The sequence below is a fragment of the Pelobates fuscus genome, chromosome 2, assembly GCF_036172605.1.
Source record: "Pelobates fuscus isolate aPelFus1 chromosome 2, aPelFus1.pri, whole genome shotgun sequence".
Lineage (NCBI taxonomy): Eukaryota > Metazoa > Chordata > Amphibia > Anura > Pelobatidae > Pelobates > Pelobates fuscus.
In genome coordinates this window covers 182,122,177-182,139,409 of record NC_086318.1, presented here as the reverse complement: position 1 = coordinate 182,139,409, position 17,233 = coordinate 182,122,177, and the positions used below count along the sequence as shown (strand labels likewise).

At 48.9% G+C, this 17,233-nt stretch overlaps 1 protein-coding gene across 1 annotated transcript in view; it reads right to left on the bottom strand.

Annotated features, from left to right (window-relative positions):
* The window catches only part of LOC134586246 (CD109 antigen-like), a 322,921-nt gene that overhangs the window by 299,816 nt on the left and 5,872 nt on the right, over positions 1-17,233 (bottom strand). Inside the window, exon 2 of the mRNA XM_063441739.1 lies at positions 4,962-5,122. Coding sequence (XP_063297809.1) covers positions 4,962-5,122 — 161 coding nt within the window. The remainder of the gene's footprint in view (positions 1-4,961; positions 5,123-17,233) is intronic.

Genomic DNA, 17,233 nt, shown 5'->3' with positions numbered 1-17,233 from the left:
CTTGCTCCACATCAACGGCACACCCCCAGCTCCCAGGTACTATTCCACATCCCGGATACGGCAGTGTCACGCCGTCTTGGGTTTGACTTGCTTGAAAGCAGAGAGTCACACCGGACAAGCATTCCGGTCCTCCCTGAATGCACAGGTGGAAAAGTGGCTGACTCCGCAGCAACTGGAGATCGGCAAAGTGGTTTGTGACAAAGGAACAAATTTGTTGGCGGCATTGAAGTTGGGCAAGTTGACACATGTGCCGTGCATGGCACATATGTGTAATCTGATCGTACAACGCTTTGTGCATAAGTACACAGGCTAACAGGACGTCGTGAAGCAGGCCAGGAAGGTGTGTGGCCATTTCAGGCATTCCTACATGGCCATGGCGCACTTTGCAGATATCCAGCGGCGAAACAACATGCCAGTGAGGCGCTTGATTTGCGACAGCCCGACACGTTGGAATTCAACACTCCTAATGTTCGACCGCTTGCTCCAACAAGAAAAAGCCGTTAATGAATATTTGTATGACCGGGGTGCTAGGACAGCCTCTGGGGAGCTGGGATTTTTTTTGCCACATTACTGGATGCTCATGCGCAATGCCTGTAGGCTCATGCGTCCTTTTGAGGAGGTGACAAACCTAGTCAGTCGCACCGAAGGCACCATCAGCGACATCATACCATTTGTTTTCTTCCTGGAGCGTGCCCTGCGAAGAGTGCTGGATCAGGCCGTAGATGAGCATGAAGAGGAAGAGGAAGAGTTGTGGTCACCATCACCACCAGAAACAGCCTTATCAGCATTGCTTGCTGGACCTGCGGCAACGCTGGAAGAGGATTGTGAGGAAGAGGAGTCAGAGGAGGAATGTGGCTTTGAGGAGGAGGAGGAAGACCAACCACAACAGGCATCCCAGGGTGCTCGTTGTCACCTATCTGGTACTCGTGGTGTTGTACGTGGCTGGGGGGAAGAACATACCTTCATTGAGATCACTGAGGAGGAGGAACGGGAAATGAGTAGCTCGGCATCCAACCTTGTGCAAATGAGGTCTTTCATGCTGTTGTGCCTGTTGAGGGACCCTCGTATGAAAAGGCTGAAGGAGAACAACCTGTACTGGGTGTCCACGCTACTAGACCCCCAGGATAAGCAGAAAGTGGCTGAAATGTTACCAAATTAGAACAAGTCGGAAAGGATGCAGCATTTGCAAAATAAATAAAAAAGTATGCTTTACACAGCGTATAAGGGTGATGTCACAGCACAACGGGAATCTAACAGGGGAATAGGTGAAAGTAATCCTCCTCCTCCCACGACCACGACGGCAAGGACAGGACGCTTTACAGACGTGTTGTTGATGGAGGACATGCGGAGCTTTTTAAGTCCTACGCATCACCACAGCCCTTCGGGATCCACCCTCAGAGAACGACTCAACCGACAGGTAGCAGACTACCTCGCCTAAACTGCAGATATCGACACTCTGAGGAGCGATGAACCCCTTGACTACTGGGTGTGCAGGCTTGACCTGTGGCCTGAGCTATCCCAATTTGCGATTGAACTTCTGGCCTGCCCCGCTTCAAGTGTCCTGTCAGAAAGGACCTTCAGTGCAGCAGGAGGTATTGTCACTGAGAAGAGAAGTCGCCTAGGTCAAAAAAGTCTAGATTACCTCACCTTTATTAAGATGAATGAGGGATGGATGCCGAAGGGACTGACAGTGGCGATACATTCAACTAAAAAAGGCCTGATGAGATGAGCTGCCTTGGGCTAAAAATGGTCCACACGCTGCTGTATTTTAGCTCTGAATGCCGGTTGACTAGGGTTCAAGCCGCAATGTTTTAGGGCACTTTCTGCCTGGGAAACAAACATCAATTTTTATGGCCGCTGCTACAGCAGCGGCTGCAACAATACCTAATTTTTCAGGCATGTGTACATGCCTAATTTTTGGCCCTCTGGTGCTGCACTGTGGCTTCAAAAACCAAACCAAAAAAAAGGCACATAGTGACCCTATGTAGGGGGAACAGTCCCTATTCTGCTCTGTGTCAGTGTGTATCAGGGATCATTAGGATAGGTGTCAATCCATATCTGCCAAGTGACCCTATGTAGGGGGAACAGTCTCTATTCTGCTCTGTGTCATTGTGTATCAGGGAACCTTAGGATAGGTGTTATAAGCTAAGTTTTATTTTCTGTCAAGTCCTGAGAGTGCTATCTGGAGTAATGTATGTATGTATGTATGTATCTCCTTTTACTTCTTCTCACTTAATCTGTGAACCAAATGGCAGGAAAATGCACCTATATGCACCAAGTTATTGTTGGATATCTCACTAATGAAGCAGTCAAATGATAAAGATTGATTGATTGATTGATTGATTGATTTGCAGGTTCTATGGTCACCATAAGGGCAGCCGTCCTGTGGTATAGCACTATCTATCTATCATCTATCATCATTATTTATAGAGCGCCAACACGTAATTGTGACCAGACGAGTTCGATGCAAGGAACAGAGGGGTTGAGGGCCCTGCTCAATGAACTTACATGCTAGAGGGAGTGTGGTAAAGTGACACAAAAGGTAAAGGAAGGGGTAGAAAAATAGTTCGGTAAAATAGTATTCACTGAAGATTTATTGTGGGTTTTTTTAATTACAGTTGCAGGAGAGGTATCAGGGTGCAGGGGGGTATTAACAGTTGAATTGATACGCTTTTGTGAAGAAGTTAGTTTTTTATGGTTTTTCTGAAGGAGTGGAGACTGGGTGAGGGTCTAAACAAGATTGGAAGGGAGTTCCACAGGAACGGTGCAGCCCTTGAGAAGTCTTGAAGGCAAGCATCAGAGGTGGGAGTATGAACAGAGGATAGACGTAGATCTTCAGCAGAGCGTAGGGGCCTAGACTGGACATATGTGCGTATTATGGAGGATAGATGGGTTTGAGCAGCATTATGTAGAGATTTGTAAGCAAGAACCAGAATTTTAAACTGAGACCTATATCTTCCGGGAAGCCAATGCAGGAACTGACAGAGGGTTGAGGCGTGGGAGGTGTGGGTGGACAGGAAGATGAGCCTCGCTGATAAATTCATTATAGAAGAGCCTCTACAGAACTACCAGACTATCAGGAAATGCTCTGCCCCCCTCTCTGGCCACAGGTAATAAACAGTGCACGGGGAATCAACATTAAGAAAAGAAAAAAAAAAAAGAAAAATAATTTTAAAAAGCTGCTCTCCACACTCAGCCCCTATCGTACTACACAAACTCACACGCACAAAAAAAAACACACAATACATTTATAATACACACAGAACACATAATTCATCCCTCACTCACACAGAAAAACACACAATGCATCCCTTACACACACACAAACACCTACACACACAAACACACAGTGCATCCCTTACACATACACAAATACACTCATACATGAAAACACACAATGCATCCCTTACACATATACACAAACACACAAACAGATGCAACTTTTGCACACAAACACAAAGAAACACACAATGCACCCCCCCACACACACACATAAATGCACAGTGCATCCCTTACACACACACACACACACACACACACAAACACAATGCATCCCTTGTACACATATCTCTTCCCTCACACAGACAAAACTGCATCCACTATACACATCCACTATATCCCCTACACAAACCAGATTACCTATACACTACATTCCATAAACACACACATTACATTATCTACAATAACACACAACACATTGCCTACACACATACAACACAACCCATCACCTACACACTGAGAGCAAACTCAGGGTTGGTTCCTGTGTTTGGAATTAGGGGCAGGAATTGTGGGTCCTGGGGGCTCGGATCTTGAGCTATGTAATGGGCCCCACAATTTCTAAAGGCAGCCTTGGTCACCATGAAAGTTAAAACAGAGATCTCATTTTAAACTGATAATAAAGGCAGTGCAATCACTGTGATTTGCTTTGCAGTTAAAATAAAGTTCCTGTCTAAGAAAAGGGTTAGGTTTAGCCAGAAAAAGATTTAACAAGAGTATGAGTTGGCTAGGCTTAGGGTTACCTAAACGTTGGGTTAATTTGAGTTAGCTTGAATTAAGAAGAGCTACATTTAGTGCTAGTGAGGATTAGCTAGGAGAAGAGTTACCTGTAGAAAGTAATAGCTAAAGTTAGGGTTAACTTTAGGTATATTTTAGGTTTTACTTAAGATAGAACTGTATGTAATTCACTATAATTTGTTATTGTGCTTAAGGGATTCTGTTTATTCATTAGAGTAGCCTCTTTATATGCATACAGCAAATTGTTAGTCTTTATATGCATACAGCAAATTGTCTGTCTTTTCAGACTATTCATTTTCCCTTAAGCCGTTCTACTGTTTTGAAATTATTTTTTTCTTTTACACTGTTTTGTCTATGTTCAGTTCATATACCTAATACAATATGTTGATGTTCAAATACATTATTTAATATAATTTAGGTAGGGATTAGTACTCCTGTTTGAGGTAATTGGTTCATTTTTTTCTGGTAGCAGCTAAAATGTAAACATGTATCTCAGCAATTAAAAAACATGTAACAATATCTGCTTTCCTAGTCCTAGACTAATCAAGTTTGCAGAAATTGAGCCTTGAAGAATATTGTAGAGAATATTTAACAATTTCCTTTTATCCTCTCAATATCTCTGTAAAACATTGAAGACATTTGTAACAATTGTTATATCATGTTTCTTCTGTTTAAGTGCTAATTATGCAATCTATGATTCCAACAAGTGTTATGCTATTTTTTTTAATTACTACAATTTGATAGCAAAGGAGTTAAAATAATAAGAAAAACTGATATAATGTTAAATGAGTAGGCAATACAAATAGAACATAAGTTTGAATTAATATATTAAAATTCCTAAAATCTGAACTCTATAATTTTTATATTATACTTTTGTCACTTTTGAACAAGTTAATTTTGTAAAACCACAACCGAAAATGATACAATAATTATTATATTGTACTCACCATTATAGAAAATGCTGCTTGCATGTGCCAGCTCTGCCCAAGTGTCAAAAAGTCTTGCCGTGACATTTACTTCCAAGTAATTTAATCCAAACAAGTGAACAGCAATGGTAGTATTTAAACCAGGGAAAATCTGGTCAGGTACTGAGATGTAATATGAAGGCCTGTAAAAAGATATTGGTAGTATTCAAATTAATTATTATTCAAATTGTGACATCATTATTTAGCAAATTATAAAATATTTTTCCCTATGCATCTTTCCGTAATTTTATATAGACTTTCAAAATTACTATTTCTCCTGATTTACTGAATAAAACATGTTATAAAAGTATATCTTCCCAGTTAATTTCAAATGTTCAAATGGCATTGTCTGGACTGGGAATTTTTTTTTTTTTTAAAGGGTGCAATCTATGTGAAGACTGCAGTGTGTGAAGGGTGCAATGTGTGAGGGATGCAGTATGTGAGGGATGCAGTGTGTGTGAAGGGTTCAGAGTGTGAGAGTACAGTGTGTGTGTGTGTGTATGGATTTGCAGTGTGTGTGAAGGGTGCAGTGTGTGTGTTTAGGGTGCCCATGAAGGCACACAGCTGGGCCGACTTGTATAGTGCTGGCCCAACATGGGCCAGCAGAGTAGATCCTGTGATCTCCCATGTTGGCCTCGGCCATGGCCATAGTGGCCCACCGGGCATTTGACCATTTTTGCTCGATGGCTCATCCATGCCTGGCCCCATCACCAAGTAGTTATGATTGAAGCCTTTGCAGGCCCTGCCCTTGTTCCCTGGAAGAAACATTCAATCTCTTCATGAGGAAATAACTAATTGAGAAGCCTCTGAATCTGTCCCACCATGCTCACTGCAGCAGCGTTCAGCAAGATGTGAGGTCTGTGAGGAGGAATGGGGTGGAAGGCAAGAGTTCTCAAGAAGAGTGGATTTGCCACTTCCGTTAGCTCAGCAGAGCTTTTTATAAATGTGGATATAGAGGAAGTTAGAGAACAGTGCAAATGTTGCGCCCCACTACATGTGACTTAGACCCTAGCTTATCTTATATGCGCATGCATTAAAAATCTCTTCCCAGCCCTCTTAACCCCTTAGTGACCAGACCGTTTTTCAGTTTTCTTACCATTAAGGACCAGGACTCTTTTTAAATTTCTGCTCTGTTTGTGTTTAGATGTAATTTTCCTCTTACTCATTTACCTTACCTTTATAAAAAAAATTATAAAATATGATGAAAAAATTGAAAAATACACACTTTTTCAAACTTTGACCCCCAAAATCTGTTATGCATCTACAACCGCCAAAAAAACACCCATGCTAAATAATTTTTACATTTTGTCCAGAGTTTAGAAATGCCCAAATGTTAACATGTTCTTAGCTTTTTTTGGAAAGTTATAGAGCAATAAGTACAAGTAGCACTTTGCTATTTCCAAACCATTTTTACCAAATTTTACAATTTAGACATGTATTGAGAACTTTAAGGGTTACTGCCAAAGAACACCCCCAATATGTGTTCAGAAACATCTCCTGAGTACAGTGATACCACCCATGTAAGGGTGTGTCGGGTTCTATGGGGGCTAAAATACCTTATTTGGAGGGTGCACATTTCAGTTTTCCAACTTGGAATTTTCACAGCTGGTCATCATGCACCCATTTCAAACGGTGGTATTTTAACACTTTCCATGCACTAATTCTGCCACCAGTCTTTGTCAAACTTTTGGGTAGCCATTTTTTTGTGTTATTTTCCTCTCACATTGTATTTTAGGCATGGATTCTCAGTTCCTGTTATGTGTTAATGACAAAGAACACCACAATATGTGTTCAGCAACATCTCCCGCGTACAACAGTACCCCCAATGCACAGGTTTTATGGTTTTTGTAAACTTACAGGGGTCAAATGTAGTGCCTTCCCTTTTCCATGTTTGCACTTTGAAATTTGCTAGATTGGTTTGCTGGGCCTACGTTGCCTTTGAGACCGTATAGCAGCCCAGGAATGAAAATTAACTCCATCATGGCATACCATTTTCAAATGTAGACAACCCAGGGTATTCCAAAGGTGGGAGCAGAGGTGGGTGTTGGGGGCTGAGGTGGGAGCAGAGGTGGGTGTTGGGGGCTGAGGTGGGAGCAGAGGTGGGTACAGGGGGCTGAGGTGGGAGCAGAGGTGGGTACTGGGGGCTGAGGTGGGAGCAGAAGTGGGTACTGGGGGCTGAGATGGGTACTGGGGGCTGAGGTGGGTACAGGGGGCTGAGCTAGGAGCAGGGGGGCTGAGGTGGGTACTGGGGGCTGAGGTGGGTACTGGGGGCTGAGGTGGGAGCAGAGGTGGGTACTGGGGGCCGAGGTGGGAGCAGAGGTGGGTACAGGGGGGCTGATGTGGGCACTGGGGGCTGAGGTGGGTACTGGTGGCTGAGGTGGTTAGGGGGCTGAGGTGGTTAGGGGGCTGAGGTGGGTACAGGTGGGCTGATGTGGGCACTGAGGTGGGTACAGGGGGCTGATGTGGGTACAGGGGCCTGAGGTGGGAGCAGAGGTGGGTACAGGGGGGCTGATGTGGGTACTGGTGGCTGAGGTGGGTACTGGTGGCTGAGGTGGTTAGGGGGCTGAGGTGGGTACTGGGGCTGAGGTGGGTACAGGTGGCTGAGGTGGGTACAGGTGGCTGATGTGGGTACAGGGGTCTGAGGTGGGAGCAGAGTTGGGTACTGGGGGCCGAGGTGGGAGCAGAGGTGGGTACAGGGGGCTGATGTGGGTACTGGGGTCTGAGGTGGTTAGGGGGCTGAGGTGGGTACTGGGGCTGAGGTGGGTACAGGGGGGCTGAGGTGGGCACTGAGGTGGGTACAGGGGGCTGATGTGGGTACAGGGGGCTGAGGTGGGAGCAGAGGTGGGTACTGGGGGCTAAGGTGGGTACAGGGGGCTGATGTGGGCACTGAGGTGGGAGCAGAGGTGGGTACAGGGGGGCTTAGGTGGGAGTCGAGGTGGGTACAGGGGGGCTGATGTGGGTACTGGGGGTTGAGGTGGGAGCAGAGGTGGGTACAGGGGGGCTGATCTGGGTACTGGGGGCTGAGGTGGGTACTGGTGGCTGAGGTGGTTAGGGGGCTGAGGTGGTTACTGGGGCTGAGGTGGTTAGGGGGCTGATGTGGGTACAGGGGGCTGAGGTGGGTACAGGGGGCTGAGGTGGGAGCAGAGGTGGGTACTGGGGGCTGATGTGGGTACAGGGGGCTGAGGTGGGTACAGGGGGCTGAGGTGGGAGCAGAGGTGGGTACTGGGGGCTGAGGTGGGTACAGGGGGCTGAGGTGGGCACTGAGGTGGGAGCAGAGGTGGGTACAGGGGGGCTTAGGTGGGAGTCAAGGTGGGTACAGGGGGGCTGAGGTGGGAGCAGAGGTGGATATTGGGGGCTGAGGTGGGTATAGGGGGGCTAAGGTGGAAGCAGAGGTGGGTACAGGGGGGCTGAGGTGGGTACAGGGGGGCTGAGGTGGGAGCAGAGGTGGGTACTGGGGGCTGAGGTGGGTACAGGGGGGATGATGTGGGTACTGGGGGCTGAGGTGGGAGCAGAGGTGGGTACTGGGAGCTGAGGTGGGTACGGGGGGCTGATGTGGGTACAGGGGGCTGAGGTGGGTACAGGGGGCTGAGGTGGGTACTGGAGGCTGAGGTGGGAGCAGAGGTGGATACTGGGGGCTGAGGTGGGTACAAGGGGGCTGAGGTGGGAGCAGAGGTGGGTACTGGGGGCTGAGGTGGTTACAGGGGGGGCTGAGGTGGGAGCAGAGGTGGGTACTAGGGGCTGAGGTGGGTACTGGGGGCTAAGGTGGGTACTGGGGGCTGAGGTGGGAGCAGAGGGGAGTACTGGGGGCTGAGGTGGGTACAGGGGTGCTGAGGTGGGTACAGGGGGGCTGGTGTGGGTACGGGGGGGCTGGTGTGGGTACTGGGGGGGCTGGTGTGGGTACAGGGGGGCTGAGGTGGGTGCAGGGGGCTGAGGTGGGTGCAGGGGGGCTGAGGTAGGAGCAGGGGGGCTGAGGTGGGAGCAGAGGTGGGTACTGGTGGGCTGAGGTGGGTACTGGGTGGGCTGAGGTGGGTACTGGGTGGGCTGATGTGGGTACTGGGGGGGCTGATGTGGGTACTGGGGGGGCTGAGGTGAGTAAAGAGGGCTGAGGTGGGTACGGGGGGGGCTAATGTGGGTACAGGGGGGCTAATGTGGGTACAGGGGGGCTAATGTGGGTACAGGGGGCTGAGGCGGGTACTTGGGGGGGCTGATGTGGGTACTGAGGGGCTGATGTGGGTACTGAGGGGCTGATGTGGGTACTGGGGGGCTGAGGTGGGTACAGGGGGCTGAGGTGGGTACACGGGCTGATGTGGGTACAGGGGGGCTGATGTGGGTACTGGGGGGGCTGATTTGGGTACTGGGGGGGCTGATTTGGGTACTGGGGGGGCTGATTTGGGTACTGGGGGGGCTGATTTGGGTACTGGTGGGGGCTGATGTGGGTACTGGTGGGGGGCTGATGTGGGTACTGGTGGGGGCTGATGTGGGTACAGGGGTCTGAGGTGGGTACTGGGGGGCTGAGGTGGGTACTGGGGGGCTGAGGTGGGTACTGGGGGGGCTGATGTGGGTACTTGGGGGGGCTGATGTGGGTACAGGGGGCTGAGGTGGGTACTGGGGGGGCTGATGTGGGTACTGGGGGGGCTGAGGTGGGTACTGGGGGGGCTGAGGTGGGTACTGGGGGGGCTGAGGTGGGTGGGGGGGCTGATGTGGGTACAGGGGGCTGAGGTGGGTATTGGGGGGGCTGATGTGGGTACTGGGGGGCTAATGTGGGTACAGGGGGCTGATGTGGGTACTGGGGGGGCTGAGTTAGGTACTGGGGGGCTGAGGTGGGTACTGGGGGGCTGAGGTGGGTACAGGGGGCTGAGGTGGGTACTGGGGGGGCTGAGGTGGGTACTGGGGGGGCTGAGGTGGGTACTGGGGGGGCTGAGGTGGGTACTGGGGGGCTGAGGTGGGTACTGGGGGGCTAATGTGGGTACAGGGGGGCTGAGGTGGGTACTGGGGGGCTGAGGTGGGTACTGGGGGGCTGATGTGGGTACTGGGGGGGGGGCTGATGTGGGTACTGGGGGGCTGATGTGGGTACTGGGGGGGGGCTGAGGTGGGTACTGGGGGGGCTGATGTGGGTACTGGGGGGCTGATGTGGGTACGGGGGGCTGATGTGGGTACTGGGGGGGCTGATGTGGGTACAGGGGGCTGAGGTGGGTACTGGGGGGGCTGAGGTGGGTACTGGGGGGGCTGATGTGGGTACAGGGGGCTGAGGTGGGTACTGGGGGGGGCTGATGTGGGTACTGGGGGGGACTGATTTGGGTACTGGGTGGGTTGATTTGGGTACTGGTGAGGGCTGATGTGGGTACGGGGGGGGGCTGATGTGGGTACGGGGGGTGATTTGGGTACTGGGGGTGCTGATTTGGGTACTGGGGGGGCTGATTTGGGTACTGGGGGGGTACTGGGGGTGCTGATTTGGGTACTAGGGGGCTGATTTGGGTACTGGGGGGGTACTGGGGGGCTGATTTGGGTACTGGGGGGCTGAGGTGGGTACTGGGGGGGCTGAGGTGGGTGGGGGGGCTGATGTGGGTACAGGGGGCTGAGGTGGGTATTGGGGGGGCTGATGTGGGTACTGGGGGGCTAATGTGGGTATAGGGGGCTGATGTGGGTACTGGGGGGGCTGAGTTAGGTACTGGGGGGCTGAGGTGGGTACTGGGGGGCTGAGGTGGGTACAGGGGGCTGAGGTGGGTACAGGGGACTGAGGTGGGTACTGGGGGGGCTGAGGTGGGTACTGGGGGGCTGAGGTGGGTACTGGGGGGCTAATGTGGGTACAGGGGGGCTGAGGTGGGTACTGGGGGGCTGAGGTGGGTACTGGGGGGCTGATGTGGGTACTGGGGGGGCTGATGTGGGTACTGGGGGGCTGATGTGGGTACTGGGGGGGGCTGAGGTGGGTACTGGGGGTCTGATGTGGGTACTGGGGGGCTGATGTGGGTACGGGGGGGCTTATGTGGGTACTGGGGGGGGCTGATGTGGGTACAGGGGGCTGAGGTGGGTACTGGGGGCTGAGGTGGGTACAGGGGGCTGAGGTGGGTACTGGGGGGGCTGATGTGGGTACTGGGGGGGCTGAGGTGGGTACTGGGGGGGCTGAGGTGGGTACTGGGGGGCTGAGGTGGGTACTGGGGGGCTAATGTGGGTACAGGGGGGCTGAGGTGGGTACTGGGGGGCTGAGGTGGGTACTGGGGGGCTGATGTGGGTACTGGGGGGGGCTGATGTGGGTACTGGGGGGCTGATGTGGGTACTGGGGGGGGGCTGAGGTGGGTACTGGGGGGGCTGATGTGGGTACTGGGGGGCTGATGTGGGTACGGGGGGGCTGATGTGGGTACTGGGGGGCTGATGTGGGTACAGGGGGCTGAGGTGGGTACTGGGGGGGCTGAGGTGGGTACTGGGGGGGCTGATGTGGGTACAGGGGGCTGAGGTGGGTACTGGGGGGGCTGATGTGGGTACTGGGGGGGACTGATTTGGGTACTGGGTGGGTTGATTTGGGTACTGGTGAGGGCTGATGTGGGTACGGGGGGGTGATTTGGGTACTGGGGGTGCTGATTTGGGTACTGGGGGGGCTGATTTGGGTACTGGGGGGGTACTGGGGGTGCTGATTTGGGTACTGGGGGGGCTGATTTGGGTACTGGGGGGTACTGGGGGGGGCTGATTTGGGTACTGGGGGGCTGAGGTGGGTACTGGGGGGGCTGAGGTGGGTGGGGGGGCTGATGTGGGTACAGGGGGCTGAGATGGGTATTGGGGGGGCTGATGTGGGTACTGGGGGGCTAATGTGGGTACAGGGGGCTGATGTGGGTACTGGGGGGGCTGAGTTAGGTACTGGGGGGCTGAGGTGGGTACAGGGGGCTGAGGTGGGTACTGGGGGGGCTGAGGTGGGTACTGGGGGGGGCTGAGGTGGGTACTGGGGGGCTGAGGTGGGTACTGGGGGGCTGAGGTGGGTACTGGGGGGCTAATGTGGGTACAGGGGGGCTGAGGTGGTTACTGGGGGGCTGAGGTGGGTACTGGGGGGCTGATGTGGGTACTGGGGGGGGCTGATGTGGGTACTGGGGGGCTGATGTGGGTACTGGGGGGGGGTGAGGTGGGTACTGGGGGGGCTGATGTGGGTACTGGGGGGCTGATGTGGGTACGGGGGGCTTATGTGGGTACTGGGGGGGGCTGATGTGGGTACAGGGGGCTGAGGTGGGTACTGGGGGGGCTGAGGTGGGTACTGGGGGGGCTGATGTGGGTACAGGGGGCTGAGGTGGGTACTGGGGGGGCTGATGTGGGTACTGGGGGGACTGATTTGGGTACTGGGTGTGTTGATTTGGGTACTGGTGAGGGCTGATGTGGGTACGGGGGGGCTGATGTGGGTACGGGGGGGTGATTTGGGTACTGGGGGTGCTGATTTGGGTACTGGGGGGGCTGATTTGGGTACTGGGGGGGCTGATTTGGGAGCAGAGGTGGGTACAGTGAGACAGGGGGTACTGAGCTGAATGAAAATTAGCTTACCTGTGCTGTCTGCTAGGCTGCTGCAGCTCCATATCGTCTGGGTGCTCTTCAGGCAGGGCAGGAAGTGATGTCACTTCCTGGCCCCGCCTCTTCATCCTCACACAGCACCGCACGGCTGGAGACCTGGCAGCAAGAACTGAATACTCACTGCCAGGTCTCCCTGAGAAAGGGGAAACGGGTGAGGGGGTGAGGGGGGGTTAACTACAGAGTGATATGCTGCAGTGGTCCTGCAGCATATCACTGGAATAATGAAAAAATCATGTTCTGGCTGTGGAGATATTTGATCTCCTCAGCCAGAGCATGGATGGGCTGCTGGGCCCTGACTGCCTCGGGCCCTCGGTCCATGACCGATCTGCCCGACCTGTCAGTCCGCCCCTGCGTGTGAAAGAAACTGACTGCTATTATTTCACAATCAAATTTCTAGTTTTTTTTTTTTTAATGTACACTACTGTTACACCAGATATGAGTTGCACTGGTGTGACACTGTACCTTGGCAGGCCCTGATACGCACACGTGTGAAGGAAACTGACTGCTATTATATTACAGTCAAAAAAGTTTTTTGTTTGTTTTTTTAAATGCAAGCTATTGTGACACCAGATATGAGTGGTGGCACTGGGACCACCTTAAAAATATTGGATATCGCTAAAAATCATGATCACTATATACTTTCTCTACAAACCTCTAAAACGAACCAAACTACTCATCCATCCGCTATACCACTTTATCCCACCTAGAACTGGTGCCCAGTTAAAATACTTGACTCTTACTTACCCACACTCAGTCATGCCACATACATTTCACCACTACTCTCACTGAATCCCTCTGACTACGGCTAAATTCATCTTCTACATCAGAACACTACTCCTAAGATTGGGTTGTATCCATGTATTGGGTCTTTCATTTACAATAGGGGCAGCTTTGGTCTCCTTCAACACTGACACTCCAGTGCATATTATTAAAAGATTGGGCAGAGGGAAATCCTCAGTCTACAACCGATATATTCCTCATCCCGAGAAAGAAATGAGGAAAGCTTTTAAAAGTTTGGCTTTGTAAATTTGATGCAATTAGTGTGTTTTTCTTTAATACCTTTTCACCCTCTTTGCATGAACCTGATTTACATACATTACTAATATGTTTCTGAACATATATATTATATTATTCACTCACTCACTCTCTGGGCCGGCCTAAGACATCATGCTGCCTAGGTCCAACGATAAATGACTATGGGGGATAATGTATAATAAACACAGGTTACTGGCTATGGGAGAGATAATGTATAATAAACACAGGTTACTGGCTATGGGGAGGATAATGTATAATAAACACAGGTTACTGGCTATGGAAGGGATAATGTATAATAAACACAAATACAAAAAAAAATAATAATAATACAAAAAAAAAAGAATGCAGCTTCAGAATTAATCTAAATTGTATGCTGTCTAGGAGGTGGGAGGGTCTGGGAGGGAGGGTCTGCTGCTGATTGGCTGGAATGTGTCTGCTGACTGTGAGGTACAGGGTCAAAGTTTACTCAATGATGACGAATAGGGGGCGGACCGAACATCGCATATGTTCGCCATCCGTGGCGAACAAGCTATGTTCGCCAAGAACTATTCGCCAGCGAACCGTTCGGGACATCACTAATCACAGCAATAATATTGTCTGTGTAAGTGCTGTTTGTGCGTGAAAAATGAACAAAACGTCACTTTTACTGGCGATATCATCGTTGTAATACATTTTACTGTTTTGAAACACTAATATTTGTGTTCAGCGAAGTCTCCCGAGTAAAACAGTATCCCCCATGTACAGGTTTTATGGTGTCTTGGAAAGTTATAGGGTTAAATATAGTGCTAGCAAATTAAATTCCCTATACTTTCGGCATGGATTGTCAGGCAGGTCCCGCTAATTGTAATTAATTAAGATACCTAATTATGTAAAAATATTACATAAATATATGTGTAGAATTAATATATGTAAATATATATATATATTTTTTTTAATATTTTTATTTATATATAGGTATATGTATAGTGATATATATGTATATATTTATGTATATAGTTATATATATTATTTCGTTCTAGGTAAAATACACCTAGACAGTGTATGTGTGTGTATGTATTTGTGTATATATGTACATAGATCATATATATAATATATATATATATATATGATCTAAGTATCTATATATATTTTTTTATTTGATTTCAGCCAGCAGGGGGACTAACTGTCATTACAGTTAGTCCCCCTGCTGGCATTGCTGCAGCCAGCTATCCCGGCCATGTGATTGTGAGGTCCTCGCAAGGACCTCACTCTCACATGGCCTGGGGGGTTGGAAGAGGACGGAGGTGCCGCGGGGGGCTCCCTGGGAGTCCACCCGACCGCGATCGCCGGTGATCGGGTAAGTAAGAAAAGATCGGAGGGTGTACAATTACGCCCGGCGGCGTTTAGAGACGCTTAAAACAGGGTAATTGTACGCCCTCCGGTCTTAAGGGGTTACTTTTAATCCATATGAGCAATTAGAAATCCTGTATTATAAATTGATTCATCGATTAATATGTGAGCTTATTTCATGAACTGATTAATTGATATGTATATGTATTGGGATTTATGTGTACAATGAATTTGACTGTGAGGTTTCCATTAAACAGTACAATTTCTTAGATGGTATAAATATGAACATTACATTCCTCCTGTTCATTGGTTCTATTATTATCTGTTTTCTCTCACCCCATAGCTTTTCTTTCTTTTGTATATCTGTCATGATCTTATGCAGGTCAGATAGTAGAGTTATGCCAGGGTTGTTATTTGAGACTTTATTTGTGCTTTTAGACATATTATGCAAATTGAGGAAAAACAGACTTTAGGCAATATGCCACAAAACAGGATGTAGGTTTGAAACAAAGGCAGTTTGGTATCAACGGCAGGCTGGTAACAGTAGAAGGCTAATAACAGAAGCAGGTTTGTAACACAGGAAGGCTGTTAACAGAGGGAGGTTTGGAACACAGGAAGGCTGGTAACAGAGGCAGGTTTGTAACACAGGAAGGCTGGTAATAGAGGCAGAGGTCAAAATCAACATGAGAGTGGAGCAGGTTTGAAGGCAAGTCTGGAGCAGGTTGGTATGGAGCAGGGTAGAAGGTAAATCTGGAGCAAGTTGTTATGGACCAGGGTAGAAGGTACATTTGGATCAGGTACACAGGAGCCAGGAACTGAAGTCTTTCATGTAGATCATTAACTTCAATGTAAAAGCCCTGTTGTGAGCAGGGTGTAGCCTAATGTAGCTGGATCAAGTAATTAGTCCTAGGCAGGTGAGGACTGAGGTGACTAGTGGCTAGGGAGGCCACTAGTGGTTGAGAGCTGGAACTTCTTTTTAAAGAAACAAAAACAAAAGGAAGATAAAAAACATGATATTGACAATATCCAAGGAAACACTCTATGTCTTAAGAAAGGTTACAGTAAGTGGCCGAAACTTTGCTGGTATGATATGTTCTAATAAAGGATCTTGTGATTTAGAACGCTGAGGACCTAAACTTTTACTTTTGCTTATTATATACATTGGGGGTTGAGACCATGCCCATGATATTTAGCACCGCGGTTCTTTACATTATTTTGATTTTGTTGCATTGGAAGAGAACCTGGTTAATGGAGTACAGTGGATATCAAGATGTGTATGTGTGTGTGTCAATGTGTATTTATTGGATGGAAAAGGATTGGAGCAGTTGTGCTCAAAAGTTTGCATACCTTGGCTGAAATCGTGACATTTTGGCATTGATTTTGAAAATATGACTGACCATGTAAAAAATAAAATATTTTATTGAAGGATAGTGATCATATGAAGCCATTTATTATCACATAGTTGTTTGACTCCATTTTAAAACATAATGATAACAGAAACCACCCCAATGGCCTTGTTTAAAAGTTTACATATCTTTGAATGCTTGGCCTTGTTACAGACACACAAGGTGATACAAACAAGTTAAAATGGCAATTAAAAGTTAATTTCCCACACCTATGGCTTTTTAAATTGCAATTTGTGTCTGTGTATAAATAGTCAATGAGTTTGTTAGCTCTCACGTGAATGCACCGAGCAGGCTAGATACTGAGCCATGCAGAGCAGAAAAGAACTGCCAAAAGACCGGCATAATAGGATAATGGTACTTTATAAAGATGGAAAAGGATATCAAAAATATATCCAAAGCCTTGAAAATGCCAGTCAGTACTGTTCAATCACTTATTAAGAAGTGAAAAATTCTGAGAGATTTTAGCCACAAGTGCCAGAAGAATTGTTGTTTCAAGGAGCACAATATGACAATACTTGAACAAAAAAAAGCTGCATGGTTGAGTTGCCAGAAAGAAGCCTTTACTGCACCAATGCCACAAAAAAAGCCCTGTTACAATATGCCTAACAACACCTTGACATGCCTCAAAGCTTCTGGCACACCATTGACGAGACCAAAATAGAGCTTTATGGTCACAAACATAAGCGCTATGTTTGGAGCGGGGGTCAACAAGGCCTATAATGAAAACAATATAATTCCCACTGTGAAGCATGGTGGTGGCCCACTGATGTTTTTTTGGGGGGGAGGGGGGGTGTGAGCTCAAAAAGCACAGGGAATCTTGTGAAAATTGATGGCAAGATGAATGCAGCATGTTATCAGAAAATACTGCCAGACAATTTGCATTCTTCTGCACGAAGGCTGCGCATGGGACGCTATTGGACTTTCCAGCATGACAATAAC